At 53.2% G+C, this 20293-nt stretch overlaps 1 protein-coding gene across 3 annotated transcripts in view; it reads left to right on the forward strand.

The window, feature by feature from the left end:
- The window catches only part of LOC103653563 (DNA repair protein RAD50), an 82321-nt gene that overhangs the window by 45956 nt on the left and 16072 nt on the right, over nucleotides 1-20293 (forward strand). For 2 of the 3 annotated variants that reach the window (XM_008680436.3, XM_008680435.4), the window contains exons 18-20: nucleotides 13838-14039; nucleotides 19583-19752; nucleotides 19834-20158. In XM_008680436.3, coding sequence (XP_008678658.1) covers nucleotides 13838-14039; nucleotides 19583-19752; nucleotides 19834-20158 — 697 coding nt within the window. The remainder of the gene's footprint in view (nucleotides 1-13837; nucleotides 14040-19582; nucleotides 19753-19833; nucleotides 20159-20293) is intronic. The other variant, XR_004857788.1, reaches the window with a different exon arrangement.

The following is a 20293-nucleotide window of genomic DNA, read 5'->3' on the forward strand; positions in this document are numbered from 1 at the left end:
CGCTGTGTCCCGCCGGCTGAAGGAGGCATTGAGTCAGGTAAGTTGAGCTAGACTTCGGTTTTTACCAGCTTCGTTGGGGCTGTGGTCTTATGTGTGTCTTGTAGGCGGCTGACTTCGCAGACCGCGCGGCGTCGGGGGCCCTTACGGCAGTTGTATCTGCCGAAGTCGAGAGACTTCGGGCGCAACATGCTGACGCCGTCCGGGAAAAGTCGGCCGCCGACAGCAAGTGCCGCAAGTTGGCGGATAAGGTGGCCGCGCTGGAGGGTGAGAGGACTGACCTCCGGCGCCAACTGGCGGAGGAGAGGAAGGAGGCTAATGAGGCCCTCGCCAAGGCGCAGTCTGCGTAGGCGGAGGCCAAATTGGCGCGGGCGAAGGGCAGTCTTGCCAGACAGCGCGCCCAGGAGTTGGAGGAGCGGCTCAACGCTCTGCAGACCCGTGTGGAGAGGGCCGAGGCTTCGACGCGCTCGGAGGCTGAGCGGACACGCAAACAACTTATGGACTCATACCAGGAGCTGAGCGCGCGGACCGCTGACTTCGAAGTGCCAGACCGAGAGCTTGGACTTCGCTGCCTCGAGTGGCTGCAGGAGGAGTTGCTGGCGCTCCCCGCCATCGTGGAGGGGTTTATGTCCTATGCCTTCCTGGTCACCTGCGAAGGGGCGATGAACGCGCTGTCCCGTGAAGGGTGCCGACACTATGAGGTCTTCGACCAAGCTGATGAGGATTTCGAGCGCGATATTTACAAGGTTGAGGACCCTGTGGTGAAGGAATCCGCGGGAGCCCTCTTCGACCGGATGTGGGGCCCTCACGGTCGGGAGGTGGTCAGGGAGCGGTCCGAGACGGCGAGGAGTCATGAAATGTTTGACTTTTGTTTGGTGTTGTTGAATGTGGGTTATATGTGAGTTTGCTGAATCTGTGTGCTGTGTCTCAGGCGGCGCGTAACGAGAAGGTGGAGGACTTCGGGGCTTTGAACAGCGCGCAGCCTGATTCGTAGTCGAACCCGGTGGCGGCTGTGTCCGAGGCCGCCCCGGCGTCGCCCCCAGAAACCGTTGAAGGCGCCCCTGATGCCCCCGCAGCCACTGCGGCCGGCGGTGGCTCGTCGCCAACTGCTGCGTCGACGGCTGAGGATCCTGTGAAGATGGCGGCGGAGCCGGCAGCGGAGGATCCCGCGACGGCTGGGTCTTCGCAGTTGGCTTAGTGGGTGTGGGTAGTTAGGGAATTTTGCATATGTTGCTGAACCTTGGTTGCTGCGCAGGTTCAAGATTTTGGGCCTGCGCACGCAACCGCTACTGCTAATTTTTTGGCGGCTTCGACCGTGGATGATGGGAATGAATCGGATGAATCTGCGTCTAAGTTTTCTGATTTTGGTGACTCTGGGACTTCGGTTGAGTGGACTGAAGAGTCGTCGGATGAGGACTTGGATTACTTTGCGGCCTTGGATGTGGCTGCGGCGGAAGCTTCGCCGCGTGCTGTGGATGCTGAGGTTGTGCCTGGTCCAAGTGCTGGGCGCAGGCGGCGAAGGGCGGTTGCGAAGCGTAGAGTGAGTGAGGCGGACGGCGGTCGGTTTCGTGTGGGCAGAGTTGGCAGGCAGGAGCTGTTGTCCCTGCCGGCCGCTGCGAGTGCAGGTGAGGGGGAGCTGCGAAGTCTTTTTGCGGGTGAGGAGCTGAGGATAATGCTATTTAACTATAGGGAGATGGGAATTATTCCGAAGGTTGAGCCGATGTAAAGTGTGATGCACTCGCTTGTACATATATACTGGCTTGTATGATGAGGTTGTGTGCCTTCGCGCATTCGGCTATGCTCACGAAGATGTTGCGCACTTGGTCTGGTGTATTTGTTATGTCGGTCTGGCGCGTATGTAGTCGGTCTTTGCGCGGATAGTTTGGTGTAGTCTTTTTCGCACTTGTTGTGCCTGGTCCGGCTGCACCCTTAGGCGACTTTTGCATGGATAGTCTTCGCGGAAGACTTCGATTTTTCGCACTTGTTGTGCTAGTTCGGCTGCACCCTTAGGCGACTTTTGCACGGATAGTCTTCGCGGAAGACTTCGATTTTTCACACTTGTTGTGCTAGTCCGGCTGCACCCTTAGGCGACTTTTGCACGGATAGTCTTCGCGGAAGACTTCGATTTTTCGCACTTGTTGTGCTAGTCCGGCTGCACCCTTAGATGACTTTTGCATGGATAGTCTTCGCGGAAGACTTCGATTTTTCGCACTTGTTGTGCTAGTCCGGCTGCACCCTTAGGCGACTTTTGCACGGATAGTCTTCGCGGAAGACTTCGATTTTTCGCACTTGTTGTGCTAGTCCGGCTGCACCCTTAGGCGACTTTTGCACGGATAGTCTTCGCGGAAGACTTCGATTTTTCGCACTTGTTGTACTAGTCCGGCTGCACCCTTAGGCGACTTTTGCGCGGAGTGTCGCACGCGAGGGTAGCTAGCGCTCGGCCTCGCGGTGACTTTGTATTGGTCGAATGTCGGAGACCGTCGGCGCGGTATTTTTTCGACGTAGATTTTTGCGGGGGATTTTTCACTTGTATATTACATGACTCCGCCTCGTTAAAAACCTCACCCCCCGGGAGGAAAAGAGTGCGGGTCAGAATAAAATTGTTTTGCGAATTATAAGGGCGAGCTGACCCTGATGAGTCAAACAAAAAATTTGCGGAGGCTATCGATGTTCCAGGAATGTTCCAAGTCTTCGCCGTTTGGCGTTGCGAGCCTGTATGCGCTGGGGGAGGCCTTCGTCTTGACAATGAAAGGGCCCTCCCACCTGGGCTCCAGCTTGCCCCTGGACTCTGTCCGAGCTGTTCGGACGAGTACGAGGTCCCCTTCGCTGAATTCCCGCGGGATGACTGCGCGGTCGTGCCATGCATTTGTCTGGGCTTGGTATTTATTTAGAGCCTGTAGAGCGAAGACGCGGTCTCCGTCGATAAGATCCTTCGAAGTGGGTTCGTCCACGTCGGGGACGGCTGACGCAACTGTTCGCGGGGACCCATGCTTTATTTCTTGTGGGGTCATGGCCTCCGCTCCATATAGAAGGCGGAAAGGGGTGAACCCAGTCGCCCTGCACTCAGTCGTGTTTAGCGCCCAGACCGCTTCAGGTTACAAGTCGGCCCACCTGCCCTTTTTTTCGTCGAGGAGCATCTTCTTGACAGCTGTGAAATTTTTTCTATTGGCGCGTTCCACAACTCCGTTGGACTACGGTGATATACTGAGGCGAAGGCAAGCTTGGTGCCGATGGAGAAGCAGAAATCCTTGAAGTCTTGGCTGTCAAACTGCTTGCTGTTGTCAACTGTGAGTTCGGACGGTACTCCGAAGCGGCAAACAATGTTTTGCCAAAAGAATTTCTGTGCAGTCTTTGATGTTATTGTGGAAACAGCCCTCGCCTCGATCCATTTGGTAAAGTACTCGACAACGACGAAGGTGAACTTAAGGTTCCCCTGATCCGTGGGCAGGGACCCGACGATGTCCAGGCCCCAGCGCTGGAGAGGCCATGTGTGGGCGATCAGTTTTGTGAATTGCGAGGGGCTGCCTGATCGAGGAGAAAACTTCTGGCAGGCTTCGCAGGACCTTGTGACTCGATTTGCGGCGCAGATCATTGCGGGCCAGTAGAAACTTGGCGGATCACCTTTGCGGCTAGGGCCCTTGGCCCTGCGTGAGAGCCGCAAGTACCACTGTGGACTTCGCGCAGGATTTGGACGCCTTCGGTCTCGGTGACACATTTAAGCATTGGCTGACTGACCCCCTTCTTGTAGAGTTGGCCCTCAATCAGTGCGAAGTCTCGGCTTCGATGTTTGAGGCGCTTGGCCTCGTTGATGTCGGTTGGGTGGTAGTACCCCTGTAGGAACAGGGTTATTGGTGCTCGTCAGTCTTCGGTCATAATAAGGTTGACTATGCGGTGGCCCTCGCTGTCATTGGTTATTTGGAGCCCTTCGGGGCTCCGGATGGCTGGCGTGCCGATAACATGGTAGAACACGTCGGAGGGCAGGGACTCGCCTCTGGCAGCAGCCTTGCCCAATACGTCGGCTTCTTCATTCTTGGCCCGGTCCACATGCTGCAAGGTGAACCCCTTGAATTGTCTCTCGAGACTTCGGATGGCCGCGAGGTATTGCATAAGTGCGGGGTCCTTTGCTGCATAGTCTTTCTCGACTTGGCCGGCGACTACCTTGTAGTCTGTTCTGACAATGCAGGTGGTGACACCGAGGGCCCTCAGCTTGCGGAGACCGAGGATGACGGCTTCGTATTCTGCTATGTTGTTTGTGCATCTGTCAGATTCCAGAGCGAAGCTGAGGCGTGCCGCGTATCTGTGCTTGACCCCGGTGGGTGAGGTGATGACTGCTGTGGCGCCTGCCCCCGCATGGCACCATGCGCCGTCGCAGTGGATTGTCCAAACCTTCTCTACGGACGGGTCCGGCTGTGTTATTGGCCCAGTCCAGTCGACGACGAAGTCTGCCAGAACTTGTGACTTGATGGCTGTCCTGAGCTCGAAATTGATGTGGTAGCCGGAGAGTTCGGCCGCCCACTTGGCAATCCTAACCGATGCCTCCGGGTTTCTGAACAATTCACCTAGTCCCCTATCTGAGGTGACCTGGACCTTGAATGCTTCAAAATAATGTCGCAATTTGCGCGAAGACATAACAACTGCATAGGCAATCTTCTCCAGTTCCGTCATGTTACATTTGGATGGTGTTAGCACTTCGGAGACGTAATAAACTGGGCACTGCCTGATCACGCCCTCAACTGTCTGCTCCTGCACCAGTGCCGCGCTGACCGCATGCGGCGAAGCCGCAACATAGAGCAACAGGGGTAGCGAAGAGTCGGGGCTTGTAAGGATTGCCAACTCCGACAGGTACTGTTTTAATGAGGCGAAGGCCGCTGCCTGCTCTAGTCCCCAAGCGAAGTCTTTTACGCCACAGAGAGTTTTGAGAAAGGGGAGACTTCGCTCAGCGGATTTGGAGATGAATCTGTTGAGGGCGGCCAATCTGCCCGTCAGGCGCTGTACGTCTCTGGCTGACTGCCGGGGCGTCATGTTGATGATGACTTCAATTTTGGTTGGGTTGGCCTCGATGCCGCGGTGTGATACCAGTTAGCCCAATATTTTCCCCTGGCGAACGCCGAAGACGCACTTTTCGGGGTTAAGACGAAGTCGTGCGTCCCGCATGTTCGCGAATGTCTCGGCGAGGTCAGCAAGATGATCCTCCTTGCTCCTGCTAGCGACGACGATGTCGTCCACATAAGTGAATATATTTCTGCCGACTTGCCCCTCGAGCACTGTTTTGGTAAGCCGGGAGAAGGTGGACCCGACGTTCTTGAGTCCCTCCGGCATTCTGATGAAGCAATATGTGCCGAAGGGTGTTATGAAGCTGGTGCTAGCCTTGTCTTCCTCCTTCATATATATTTGATGGTAACCGGAGAAGCAGTCGAGGAGTGACATGACTTCGCACCCGGCCGCGTTATCGACTATTTTGTCGATCCGAGGCAACGGGAAGTTGTCCTTTGGGCAGGCCTTGTTGAGACTTGTGAAGTCGATGCACATTCGCCACTTGCCGCTCTTTTTCTGCATCATCACAACGTTGGAGAGCCACGTGGGGTAAGCCGCTGGCTCGATAAATTTGGCTTCCAGGAGGCGATGTACCTCGGCCTTGGCGGCTTCTGTCTTCTCGTTGGACATTTTACGGAGCCGCTGTTTTTTCGGCCTCACCGAAGGGTCGATTTCCAAGCTGTGCTCAATTATGGATCGGCTGACCCCGACCAGGTCGAGGGCGGACCAGGCGAAGACGTCTTTGTTCTTGGACAAGCAGCAGAGGAGTTTCTCCTCGTCATGCGAAGTGAGGTCTTCGCTGATGGTGACTGTCTGCTTGGGCGTGGCCTGGTCGAGGTGAACAGTCTTGGTCCCGTCGTTGCTCTGCAGCTGTGCCTTGTCGTGTTCTTTGTCGGTTGGGCTGGCGGACGCAGGGACCTCGCGCTGGGCCGTGAGGCAGTGCACATTTCTTTGCCCAGGGACGAAGTTTCGCTCTATGTTGCGCGCAGTCTGCTGATTGCCGTAGACCGTGATGGCGCCTAACGGACCTGGTATCTTCATGCAGAGGTACAGTCCATGAATGGTTGCCTCAAACTTGTTGATGGAGCCCCGGCCCATGATGGCGTTGTACGGATACACCATATCGACGATATCAAAGGTTATTTGCTCACTTCGGGCATTGGGTGCTACACCGAAGGAGAGAGGCAGTTCTATATTTCCGACAGTAAAGGTGCCCTTGCCGCCGAAGCCATACAACGGGTTGTTCGAAGGCTTGAGCAGGCTGTGGCTTATGCCCATGCGGTCGAAGGCATGGAGGAAAATGATGTCTGCTTGACTGCCATTGTCGACTAGGACTTTGTGCAGGTCCCAGCCTGCCACGCTGCAGTTGATAACCATGGTGTCGATGTGGGGGGCGCTGCGCAGGTCGACGTCTCGGGCGTCGAAGGTTAGCGGTACGTGGGACCACTTCGTCTGCACGACTGGGCCGGTAATGGCGACGTGGTTGATGCTGCGGTAATGGTCCCGCTTCTGCCGCTTTGTGTCGAAGTTGGTGCTGGACCCTCCAGTGATCATATGAATGACTCCGCGATACAGCTGATCGGCGAAGTCTTCTTGTTTTGGGGCGTGGGGGTGGGGGATGTTTTATTGTTGCTGGTGTGGAGGTGGGGGTGGGGGAGGTACGATTTGTACTTCCTGGTGGTGTTGGTATGCGTGGTGCGGTGGATGCGGGGCGGGGGCGTGGATGTATGGCGGAGGGGGTTGCTGATAAGTGTGCGCGACAATTCTAGGGTTGTCGGCTGGCTGCGCCCGTGCCATCCTGTCTTTGGTGGCCTTCGTCTCTGGGCAGTCTCTGGTTTGGTGGGCGCAGTCTTCGCCGTGAAAAAGACAGTAGAATCGGCGCGGCGGCTGCGCACGTCCCCGACCCCTACCGCGAGTTCCATTTCCGCGGCCCTGGGGGGGATATTCCTGACGACGAGGGGCGTCACCAGTGGGGTGCTGGTTGGTGATGTTGTGCACCTGCTGCTGATTGCGGCCGTCTCGACCGGAGTCTGGCTGCGGAGTTCTCGTCCACGTGCGGCTGGACTGTGGAGCATCTTTGGGTTTCCTCTGAGACTCAACCTTGCGTTGGTGGAGCTTTTCGGATTTGACGTATTTTTCAAATAGCTGATATAATTCCTGGATCTCTGATGCAGTGGCTGTAAAGGACGCCGACGCGAAGGCCACTGATGGCGTAGTGGATGGCGATCTGGTCATCGACTGAGGGTAGCTGTGACTTGAGTGTTAGAAACTTGCGGTAATACTCCCGCAGAGTCTCTTTTTCCAGCTGCTTGCAGAGTGAGAGTTCGGCCAAGGCGTCGGTGTCTGGGCGGTACCCTTGGAAGTTGAGCAGGAATTTGTCCCGGAGGCTTCTCCAGGAGTCAATGGACAACGGGGGCAACCTGGTGAACCAGGTGAGAGCTGGGCCCTCGAGGGCGATGATGAAAGACTTGGCCATCGTGGCGTCGTCCCCTCCGGAAGATGCAACGGCGACCTGATAACTCATGATGTACTATGCTGGGTCAGTGCTGCCGTTGTACTTGGGATAGGTCCCTGCCCGGAAGTTGGTAGGCCAGGGTGTCACTTGCAGGTGTGGCGCCAGGGGACTTCGCTCGTCGAGGTAGTTGACCCCTTGAAATGGCGCGGCGTGTGGGTGTTAAGGCCCATTAAGGCCCATATATTATGGTCTGCCTATATATATGCTACAGTACCCAAGGGGGCTATTATCTCATCTAATCAAGGTTAGTTACATGGTATCAGAGGAGGTCACGATTAGGGTTTCTTAGATTTTTTTTCCAGCCACCATCTCTCCTTCCAGCCGCCGTCGCGGTCCCCTTTGCCGCCGTCGCGGTCTTCTCCGCCGCCGCCGTCCAGATCCGGCCGCCGCCACCCAGATCCGGCCGCCGCTGCCCAGATCCGGCCGCCGCTGCCCAGATCCGGCCGCCGCCGTCCAGATATGGCCGCCGCCGCCGTCCAGATCCGCGCCAACGCTGCCCAGATCCGGCCGCCGCTGCCCAGATCCGGCCGCCGCTGCCCAGATCCGGCCGCCGCCCGTTCGCTGGACTGCGAGCTCGTCTGCGCCGCCCTCGTCCAGATCTGCGCCGCTGCCCATCCGCCGTCGCGGATCTCGTCCAGTTCCGCGGCCATCCTCGCGGATCCTGGCTGCTGCCCATCCGCCGTCGCGGATCTACCCTTCCTGGCCGCCGCTGTCCACTGCTGTCCGCCCCTGGTCGCCGTGCCTGCTGCGCCAGGGCGCAGTTCCCAGCAGTGCTGTCCACTGCTGTCCGCTGCTGTCCGCCGTGCCTGCTGCGCCAGGGCGCAGTTCCTAGCAGTGCTGCACCAGGCAGCTGTTCCCAGCAGTGCTGCGCCAGGCTGCTCAACAGTCTGCGGATCCGGATCTGCGTCGCCGTCAACTGCACCCTGCCTCGTCGCCATCTGCGCCGTGCGCCGGTGGCTGCCATTGCGGGCAGACTGATCAACTCGGCTTCTGCGACCAAGACCTTCGTCAACTCGTCCAACTCGGACTGCTGTCAGCTGCGGTTCCTCTGGTTTGCTTGGTTTCCAGTCTCCTGTTCTTCCTGTTTTTCATTGAATTCAACATGACGACAAATGCTATCGTGGTCAATATCACTCTTGATGGACACAATTATTCGGAATGGGCTTTCTGTGTTGAGACTGCACTCAGAGGACATGGATTACTCTTTCATTTGACTGATGCGGCACCCATACTTGCGGATGATCGTCGCAATGCTGCTGATATCAAAACATGGCAGCTTAATGATGGTAAAGTGATGGCTGCTATGGTGAACAGCGTCAAACCGTCTATGATTATGAGTTTGTCTAAATTTAAAACTGCCAAAGCCATCTGGTCTCATTTGAAGGAGCGTTTTGTTCAGGACAGTGGTGCTCTATTACACACTCTCATGCAACAGACACATGTTATTGAGCAAAATGATATGAGCATTGATGAGTACTACTCAGCCTTTGATCGTGTAACTAACCTTGATTAGATGAGATAATAGCCCCCTTGGGTACTGTAGCATATATATAGGCAGACCATAATATATGGGCCTTAATGGGCCTTAACAGTGGGAAGGCGTGTTCGCGCTGGGGGAAGTGTAGGTCTTCCATTTGCGCGCGCTGTTGCAGGGGTGGCCCGTGCTGCGGGCCGAGGTGGCCTTCGCGTATGTCCTCCAGTTGTGCGCGCTGTTGCAGGGGTGGCCCGTGCTGCAGGCCGAGGTGGCCTTCGCGCTGCATCATCGCGATCTCCTGCTCGAGGTCCTGGGCCTTCTGCTCTTCGTCGCGTATCATTTGCCGCACCTTGGCTAGTGCAGACACACGTTGGCGCTTGGGCTCCAGTATCTCTTTTTGCCTCTGGAGATTGCGGTTCTTGATGCGCAAAGCGCGCAGCTGTAGCTGTTCTTCCGCTGAGACGCCCAGGACTTCGCCGTCCTCGGTGAGGTCCGCGCCCTCCGGTGGGGCGAAGCCTGGGGGAGGTTGCGGTTGTCCTTCAGGGCCGCAGGTGCGGAGGGCGTCGTCTTCGCAGGTGCGGAGAACGTCGTCTTCAGTAGCCTCTTGGTGGGTGGAGTGGGTGAGGGCGAGGGCCTTGCCCTTTTTTGCGGCCAGCAGTGCTGCCTTCGCAGCCTCGTCAGCCTTCGAGCTAGCTTTCTTGGGTGCCATCGCGGGTGGTTTTTTCGTAGCACGAACGGTGGGCGCCAAATGTTGGAACTTGCTCTCTGTTGCAAGGTGATCCAACGGGGGTGTGAAGTGACGTAAACAGGGTTTTCGCTCGAGATGCCAATAGCTCTGTTAATCTAGCCTCTCAAGGGCACTTTGCGGGGGTATTTATAGGTATCCGGGTGCCCAGCGTCCCGTGTTAAGGACGCATGTGCCCTCAGACACCTAGGTTATCCCCGGAATATTTACATAAAGCGGGGTTACAGACCGTAATTATAGGGAGGCTTTTACAAATTAGGCCCGTAACGCGTGACGGCCACGCAGGGCCTGTTACAATGGGTCGGATCACACGCGGGCCTCCACTCTGGACGAGGTCGCAGGATGAGACGACCTCGTCGCGGGTCTTCGCCCGGCGGCGTATGAGACGAAGGGTAAGTCTGCCCGTTGTCTTGTCACCGTTGGTGCAGCGAGCACGACGAAGGCCTCGAGCGAAGGGTGGCGTCTTCGCCTTCGCCCCAACACCACACAAGAAGTAGACGTACGGAACGGAAGACGAACATGACGACTCAACTGATAGGCATGGCATAAAGGGGAGCTAGCATCTTTACTACAAATGGGAATGATTGATGCGAGCTTGTAGAGGGTCTCGTGACCAGGGTGACCGAGACGGCGATGCCATAGTTACGGAGTGGAGCTGGCAATGAAGCTGTGTGCAGCAGGGAGGCACAGGGGGTATAGCGGCCCGAAGCTATTGCACTTGACGATCACGTTCCGAGACAACAGATCCTTCAAAGAGCAACCAGAGGGATCAAACTCAATGGAACAATTATTGTCGGTAGTAAACTGGCGAACATAAATTAGGTTCTTAATAAGTTTAGGTGACACAAGAACATTGTTGAGATGTAAAGAACCATGCAAAGTGGTAGAGCCAGTGGAAATGACAGGAAGAAGCGAGCCGTCACCGACAATAATGGAGGAAGGTGCAGTAATAAAGGATGTTGGAAGTTTTTGATAGGGTACCGGTGTTGGAGGTCATGTGGGAGGTTGCACCTGTGTCGAAGTACCAGTCGGTCTGTTGAGGCGGAGTTAGGGACACAGTACTAAAAGCGGATGCAAGGGAGTGAGCGTCCTAAGATGGAGTGGCCGGCTGTGCCAGGATGTCATAGGGAGACTAGGGAACGCTTCCCTGTAGAGGGCCGGTCTGCAGAGTGTGTTGAAGTGGTGCGCCTCCCTGTCCTTGAAGAGTACCATTAACGTACTGCTGGGTCTGGTGGGCCAGCAACGCCTGGTGAGGATTGATGGAGGCCAGAGCAGCGTAGAAGGCCTCTTGCTGCTGGGCCGTCGGAGGCAGCAGGGCTTGGTGTTGCGCCATGAGACCTTGTTGCTGGTGTGAAGTCGGCGCCCACGGGCCGTGCCACATCTGGATGGCCCTAGTCCAAGGATTTTGGAGGGAGGGCCACAGGCTGGAGGCACCCCCGTGCTGAAGGGGAACAGTGCCGCCGGGACCAGTGCTTGGGATTGGAAGGAGACCCTAGCGGCCTTGGCCACCCCTCTTGCTGTGACAGTTGGGGTGGCCGGAACGTGGAGCCGAAGGCGCCTTGTTGAAGGCAGCAAGAGCCTTGTTGGAGGCCGTCGAAGTCCCGCCTTGTGGAGGCTTGGTGGAGGTAAGCAGGGCGGTGGATGGAGCAGACGCACGATGAGCCATCGTGAGTTCCTCCAACAGGAGAGTGGCCCAGACGTCGTGGAACGTCGGAAAGGGGCGACCGAGGCGAAGATGACAGCCGATGTTGAAGAAACGGTTGCTGAGGCCACGCAGAACGTTGAGGACCAACATCCGGTCGGAGACTGGTTCGCCATGATCACCGAGGGCATCTGCCATGGTTTTGAAGCGGCGACAGTAATCAGCGACAGGTAGATCACCTAGGATGAAGTGAAAGAATTGTGTGTCGAGGTGGAGGGCGTGAGTCTCCTGATTCCCGAGAAACTGGTTCTCGAGAGTCAGCCAATTGTTGCGGCAGTGGCGCCTTGTTCCATGGCCATTTCAGCAAGGTCTGGGGAGATGGAACTGGAGATCTAGGACTTGACAACGCAGTCCATGCATGCCCAGTCGGGGAAGTGAGGCGAGGGAGTGTCGTCGAGGATGTGGCTGTTTAGGGAGTATTTGCCAACGATGAGGAGGAACTCATCGCGCCAGCGGGTGTAGCTGTTGTTGGCGAGGTCGACGTGAACGAGACTCCGTATGTTCTGGACAACGACGGTCTGGGAGTGGAGGTTGACGATAGCAGCAGCCTCGTGAAGGAAGATGGCGTCGTGGATGCCCTTGTGAGCACCACCCGCTGGATCAGAGAGGTGGGACTGATTGTCGTCGGCTGAATGCCATCGGTGGCAGCCTGAGCAGCGAGGGTGCGCGCATGTGCTGCGCGCTCGAGAGCAGCGAGAACGCCTCCTACCGACGACAATTAGCAGGCGTTCTGCTTCAATATGCTGCTGCTATCGTCAAACTCCTGAGAGAGTCCGTTGGAGGTTGACGATAGCAGTGTCCACATCCTCACGAGGTTCCTGACGACAATCAGGAGGCGTTCTGCTTCACGAGGCTGCTGCCCTTGTTTTAAAGGCGTCGCCTAGGCGGCGCCTAGGCGTCCAGGCGCCCGAAAGATCCAAGGCGTCCCCGTCGCCTAGGTAAGAAGCAGCAAGAGGGCATAGGGCAGAGGGGAAGGGAAAGGAGCGACGCTGTTTCGGGTTGGCAGCGTCGAATCGGGAGCGGCGGAGGCCAAATCCAGGGCGGCGGAGGCCAAATCGTTGGCGGCAGCGTCCAAATCGGCGGCGGCGGCGGCGAATCTGAGGCGGCGACGACGAATCTGAGGCGGCGGCGGCTCAATCGGGGGCAGCGGCAGCTGAATCGTGGGGGAGAGAGGCAACCTAGGGTTGCCAGAGGAAGGATTATATGGGCTGGCTGGTGGGCTGGGCCTCCTACCCCTTCCTTCTTTTTTCTTTTTCTTTTTTTCTTTTTCTTCCTCCTCCATGGGGCTGTTTTGCTGATTCTCAGGTTGATAAGGCGTCGCCTTGCTCGCCTTAGGCGTCGCCTAGGCGGTGGTTCGGCGCCTTATCTCGCCTTACCGCCTTTTAAGAACCATGGCTGCTGCTATCGTTCTGCTTCACGATGTTGCTCCCATCACGTCGCACTCCTGGGTCGCGGTGGCCGCCTTCTGCTCTGCCTGAAGGGCTTGGGTGAGTGCAGCATCACGCCGGGCGGCAACTCGGAAGCGTGCTTCATGATCAGATGCGGCCTAGGTCGCAACGTCGTCGACGATAGGTGGCGGCGGTGGTTCCAGACTGGCCATGGCCAGGGGAGGGCGCTGCCAGGATGGCGCGCAGAGGGTAGGGAAAGGCGAGGGCGTAGCCTAGAGGTGGCGCATAGGGGGAGGGAGGTGGCGCAGCCTGAGGACTGCGCCTAGGGCAGTGGAAGGAGGATATGAACTTGAGCTTGTGATACCATGATAGCAATATGGTTGCTGTGTATATTGATTTTTAGAAGAGGGAATACATCATACATGCGCTTATATATAGAGGAGTAGAGGGGCAGGAGATCTTAGGTTTATAGAAACAATACCCTAAGATCTCCTTGATTGGTGGAAACCTATCTCTGCCCCCTAAATGGGAGGATTGCATCTATAGCTTCCTATATGCGCGGTGCTAGTAAGGCAAGTATGTCTGTGCCTGTATGGCAGGAAGCCTAGGGCTGATATATCTGCTAACATCCTCTAACATTTGGAACTTGGATGCTAGATTAGAGCAAGGCCAATAATAGAGCCAAGTTTTTGCTATTAGCCAAAGTTGTAAGAGACAAGGTATCGATAGTGGTCTCTTATTTGTCTATAAAAGTTTTTTATTGTTACTTTTAGCCATGTACCATCTCCTCTTTCTTAATTCTCACATTCACTTCAAGTATGGGCCACCACTGCATATGCTTCCGTGCCTAGCTTGTTGGTTTCATGAGAGCCAAGCTCTCCTCTCTTCTGCCTTCTGTCTTCTGTCCTCCATATCAGTATTTGCTTGGCTATAAGCCAATTATTGTACTAGCTCTTATTTCTGATGTGACCATCTGTTCCAGGGACACATTGATTGTCGAAGTGGATGATCTTAGAGATCAACATAGAATGCTAAATGAAGATATGTCAAGTGCTCAGGTGAGATGGCACAATGCTCGGGAAGAGAAAGTGAAAGCTTCTAGCATATTGGAAAGATTCCAAAAATCTGAAGAGGAATTGGTGCTTCTAGCTGAGGAAAAAGAACAACTGATTGTAGAAAAGAAGGTAGGTACTCATTGTTTCCTTTTATGCAAAATATTGGTTGGTTGATTACCCTTTTCTTTTCTTTTTTTCCAAAAGAGCGCAGGAGAACTGTGCACCCATGTATTAAAGTAGAGGGGATAGGGGGGGGGGGGCAGAAAGGACCTAGATACAATGGCTCCTTATGGAGGCCAGAAGCAGCAGTCATACACAAAACTATCCATAAGAATCAAAACTAAAAAACTACAGCCCTAAGAGCTAGGAAGCTTGGCCGACCAAGAAGGAAAGACCTTTGGCACCAGCCATCTGCCATTTCTCCCTTTCCTCACCAGCATCCTGAAGGAGGAAGGAGATACAAGGGGTCCTGCCATCAAACACCACCATGTTCCTATGATTCCAGATCATCCAGGCCCCTAAGGCAATAAGAGAATCCAATCCTTTCTTTCCCAGATTGAGGACCTGAGCCGAGGATCTCTCCCACTAGCCAAAGAAGGAAGCCTCCGCTTGCTGAGGGGATAAGCTGTGCAGCCCAAACTTTCTCAAGAGGCTGTACCAAAACACTCTTGTGAACACACAGGAGACCAACAGATGATCGATGTTTTCAGGTTCTTGGTCACATAGGGGGCACCTAACCGGGTGGTTCATGCCTCTTTTTGCCAGCCTATCAGTAGTCCAGCATTTGTTATGAGCCACCGACCATAGGAAAAAATTGCACTTGTGTGGCATCCAAGATTTCCATATCCTCTTATGATGGTGAAAGGAGCATGAACCTTGGAAGAGACCAACATAAGCAGTTTAGCCGAGTAAATACCATCTGGTGTTGAGGAGAAAATGTGCCTATCTTCAATATCAGGATGCACGTTGAATCTGCTAAAGCTTCCCATAGGTGCAAATAATCAATCAAGGCCCCTGCTGTTAGAGCACCCCTAATATCACCAATCCATCTTCTATTGACCATAGCCTCTTGCACTGTTCTTTTGTTGATAATTCTTTTAGGTATGGTGCAGATCAGCCTTGGTGCGATATCAACGACCTTCTTTCCATTGATCCATTTATTAACCCAAAAAAGAGTATTAGCACCATTACCAACCACCGAAACCAACACTACAGAGAAGAAGGATCTGACATTGCTTGGGACCTGAATGGGGAGGTCTACCCATGGCCTGTAAGAATCGGTTTTTTTCAGCCACAACCATCTCATTCTAAGAGCCCTACATAGCTTAGGTAGGCTAGAAATTCCCAGACCTCCCAGATGGAGAGGCCTGCAGACCTTTTCCCTAGCAACCATACAATGGCCTCCTTTAGCATCCTTTCTGCCTCTCCATAAGAAACCTCTTCTAATTTTATCAATTGCATCAATTGCCCACTTAGTGAAATCAATAGCCATTGCGGTATAAATTGTCATACTAGTGAGGACATGCTGCACTAGAATTCTTCTGCCAGCCTTGTTCAACAAATCTGCCTTCCAGCATGGGAGAAGATCTACAATTTTCTCAATAATGGGCAGAAACTGTTGCTTGGTCAGTTTATGAAGGGAGAGAGGGAGACCCAAATATTTGAAAGGGAAGGAAGCCACCCCACATGGTAACCAATTTTGAATCTCCAAGATGGTCAGCTCCGAACATCTGATAGGGTAGATATTGGATTTCTGAACATTGTTGCGGAGACCAGAGGCGTTCCCAAAAATGTTAAGGATGTCAAGATGATGTGGATTGGGGGAGGAAACCAGGAAATCGACACCACACAGAGCTGAACCCGAGTGAAATGGACTCAATGGACTATGGGGAAGGTGGAACCAGAGGAGGTCGATCTCCAGTCGAGGTGACCGAAGGAGTTCGCCCTCTCTGGGAGATCTATTCTTCTTCGATGTCCCCTATTACAAACTATGGTGCTTTATATAGCTAGCACCTCTTTCTCTTAAGGAAACCTTACTTAAGGAAATAATACTAATAGGGAAATAAACTAGATCATATCTCTTAATTGAGGGAAACACTCTCCTCATTTATTCTTAAGCAATCTGCTAGTATAGGAACAACTAAATCATATCTCCTGATTCCTTTTGTTTCTGCGGCTCCTTCTTTCCTTTTCTGTGCCTAAATCATATCTCCTCTCCTGATTCCTTTTGCTGCTGCTGCTCTTTTCCTTTTCTGCGCCTTTGGTACTGCTGACCATAGAAGGAGTCTATAACAACGAGTTACTGCATTGCCCCAACAAGACTGTTAGCTGGTGAGATTAGCAACCGGGGTCGTCCTCAAAGGAGGCCGGAGCTGAATCGGGCTGTTGTAGATCAGGGGATTATTACTAGACGCGCAGGACATCAGAAACCGTCTTGATATTGACAAATGCGTCGAGCAATGCCGTGCAATTGCCGACGTCCTTTACGTCCTCGCCCAGTTCGTTCAAGTACTCCAGATGCAGCACCTCCGAGGTATTCACACGTACAGGGAGGAAGCACTGTGTACAAGACTGTTAGGTCCGCGACGGCGGTGTGGCGAGGGCGAGAGGAGTGCGACGACTAGTGTGATGGTGGGCGAATTAGGTTAACTCTAACCACTCCCCACCCCTCATTATATAGGCGTTCTCATGGGCTTCTAATTCCGAGGGCCATCAGCAACCCTAAAACCAGTCTAGTTCGAATCCTATCCAAATTAGGCTTCCTTCGCCTTAAGTGTGTGACCCTATAGATTCGCATATACATAGACATGGCCCAAGTACTTTTACTTAGCTCAATAATTGACATCGGCTTATAGCAAGACATGTCAACTCATATGCATATGTAAAGATCATATCAGAAGAACCATCACAACGTTACGTACATGATGTTCCCCTTGTCTCACTATATTTGGTCTGTCTCCAAGCTGATCTCTCTTTCTCGATGTTGTGATTTGTAATCCTTTTATAGGTTAGCACTTAACCCTAGCATGGCCATGCATTTGTTGATCCAATCATTCGAGGGGCCTAGAGATATCTTTCTCAAGTAGAGGGATAAATTCCATCTTGACTGACCATGCCTCACAGCATGCTTCCCGACAAACCCAAAACTACCTTTATAACTATCCAATTATGAAGTAGTGTTTGATAGTCCCTAAGTTGGTCAATTCACATTTTGAGTACATGCAACAATCTCAGGTCTAAGGACACAGCGTATATGTTGCAGAAAGAGAACTATATTACAATATCTCACGTTGGGTCGGTCTAGCTTCATGTCATACATGTGCCCACATTATTAATTTGACATCTCCATGTCCATGACTTGTGAAACAGTTATCAACTAACACATGTGCTAGTCATTGACTCTGACCAGGGACGCCATTTAGAATAACCATACAAGTAAAGAATCTCAAACAATTCACATAATTGTTAATCAATACAAGGTCCCTTCCATGGATATTCAATTAAGCAATATATCATGGATACGAAGAAATATGCTCATCTTTGATTATTTCTAGGGCATATGTCACAAACAATTCACATACAGAGTTAATCTAAAAGATATCTAATACCCATAGATCTCGTGTGCCTCATTCTTATGTTGTGGTCTTTTCATCATAGGATCATCAACATTTAAATCCGTATGTTTCTTGCATATCTTGATCTCACCCCCGTAACGAACTCTCGTATTGTGGGAGATAGATATACCATGGGTCATCATCACATGGGCACGTTCCATGGTTTGCTTGAACAGACCCCCGATAAGTCGTCGCCAAGATGTGCTATCCATGTTAGAATCTCGTGCTAGGGTTTTGGTCAGTCCTCATGTAATTACATGTATACCCCTTTGTTTAATGGGCTTGGCCCAACTCTTGGCTTACATATATGCACTCCCAACCTTGATTAGGGTTAGGGTTTCTCACATGGTATCAGAGCTAGCCCCACTTCCACTTTCTTCTCACCCCCTCCCTCTCAGCCACCAGCCAGCAGCTCCCGGCCAGTGCACGCGTGACTGGCCCGCACGCGTCCGACACGGTCGTTGCTGTCGCTGCAGCCACCGCGGCTAGCGCGCACGCGGCCGACCTACTTCCTACCAGCCCCTACAGCGGCCTTGGTCTCCCCTGCTATCCGACGCGCACGGGTGACCTCGCCGTCGTCACGGATGTGGCGGCCGAGTGCGATGCCCTCTCCCTGGCTCACATCCCCTGCAGTCTCAACCCTCCTGGTGGGCGTTTCTCGGCTTCCTTGCCTCTTGTCCACACCTCGACGACGTCATGTGGGCCCACCCCCTACATCGCGTGTGGCCGAGTCCTCCACCGACTCCGCGCTACTCGCCGCTCTCGCCACCATCCAGGCCGCCATGGCAGCCTCAAAGGAGCGCGAGCACACTGATTCCCTTGCCTAGGAACAGGAGCGCGCCATGGGCGCCGCCTTGACCACTCAGCTGGCCACCGCTCAGCGCCTTACTCTCGACCGTGGCGCTACACCACCCCTAGATGGTGTGCCTGCACATGCACACCCTGCGGGAGCCCCACCTCACAGCTCAAGCGGATCCTGCGCTACCTCTGCGGCTCCCTCGACTATGGCCTCCTCCTCCGACCATCCCCGACGTCGGAGCTCGTGGTCTACACCGACGCTGACTGGATCGGCTGTCCCGACACGCGCCGGTCCACTTGCTATGCCGTGTTCCTGGGTGCCAACCTCGTCTCTTGGGCCGCCAAGCGGTAGCCCGTCGTCTCCCGCTCCAGCGCAGAGGCCGAGTACCGCGTTGTGGCCAACGTCATGGTAGAAGCCTCCTGGATGCGCCAGCTACCACAACCCTCTTCAGCGCTCAACCTTATCTACTGCGACAACGTCAGGGTGGTGTACCTCTCCACCAACCTCGTGCAGTATCAGCGCACGAAGCATGTGGAGATTGCCCAGCACTTCGTCCGCGAGCTTGTCGCTGCCGGTGACGTTCGGGTTCTTAGCGTCCTCACCACGCTGCAGCTCGCTGACATCTTCAGCAAGGTGTTACCGTCGAGTGTATTTTTAGACTTTCGCTCTAGTCTCAATATATGTACACGATAGAGTTGCGACTGCGGGGGGTGTTAGCGTTCCCATTTAGGGTTTGGGGTTTACCTCGTGTATTTACCTTCTCACACCTGTGTAATGAGCCAGGCACAACTAACTTAGTCTATTAATACATCACCCAACCCCTTGTTAGGGTTAGGGTTTCCCACATATAGTATGTATAGAGGCAGGAGGCCTTAGCAATATGATGGGCCTAATGGGCCTTAACAACTTCCATATGAGTGGGGTCTGGGGAAGGGATAAGCCGAACCAAGCCTCCCCTGAAATGCGGAAAAGGTTGTTTTGATCCCGTGACCTGGTGACTCAGTGAGATAACTCTCACCAATGCACAAGGCCTACCCTTTAATGGAAGGACTATCTGTTGAGGTCAAATTGTGCTACAAGTCTTAACACTTTTCTGCAGTCTGTTTTGAATCTGATCCTTAAATACACGTTTTTATTGATCTCATTGTTTTCTATTGTACACCTCTGTTTTGTTATTTTTGCATCAATATCGTTGTACTTGTTATACTTATGCATGATGTTTTATTGAATGCCGGCTATTTTATATCTGAATAACTTAGCTTTTAGAAGAGTCTCTTGATCCATTGTCCAAAGAGAAAGAGAGCTTGTTGCAAGAGTATAATGCTTTGAAGCAAAAGCTGGATGAAGAGTATCATCAGCTTGCAGAAAGAAAAAGGGAGTTCCAGCAAGAACTTGATGCTCTTGGAAGACTTAGTATGAAGATAAAAGGGTTAGGTATCCTTTTCCATTTCTCAGATTTTCATTTACCTGACTTTTGCTGCTTATTGGTAACCTGAAATTTTTCTCTCAGGTACTTGGATTCCAAGAAAAACGAAAAGCTTAAGGAATTGCAGGGAAGGCATGTTCTTTGCCATTCTCAGTTACAGAGTTGCATGGCAAAACAGCAAAGAATATCAGCTGAGTTAAACAAGAGCAAAGAACTACTGCAGGGCCAGGGCCAGTTGAAAAGAAACATTGATGACAATCTCAAGTACAGGAAAACAAAGGCTGATGTGGAACAACTTACTCGTGATATAGAATCACTTGAAGAAAGGCTGCTTTCAATAGGTAGCTTGTCTGCTATAGAAGCTGATCTGAAACGCCATTCTCAAGAAAAAGAGAGGCTTAATTCAGAAGTACTCCCTCCATCCCAAAATATAATTCGTTTTAGACTAATCATACATTCATTAAGTAACATATGAATGCGGTTTGCATGTATGTCTATTTATTATCATTTGAATGAATGTGGACGGAAAAAAGTTGGGCTAGAA

This window comes from Zea mays, chromosome 4, assembly GCF_902167145.1.
Source record: "Zea mays cultivar B73 chromosome 4, Zm-B73-REFERENCE-NAM-5.0, whole genome shotgun sequence".
Classification (NCBI taxonomy): Eukaryota; Viridiplantae; Streptophyta; class Magnoliopsida; order Poales; family Poaceae; genus Zea; species Zea mays.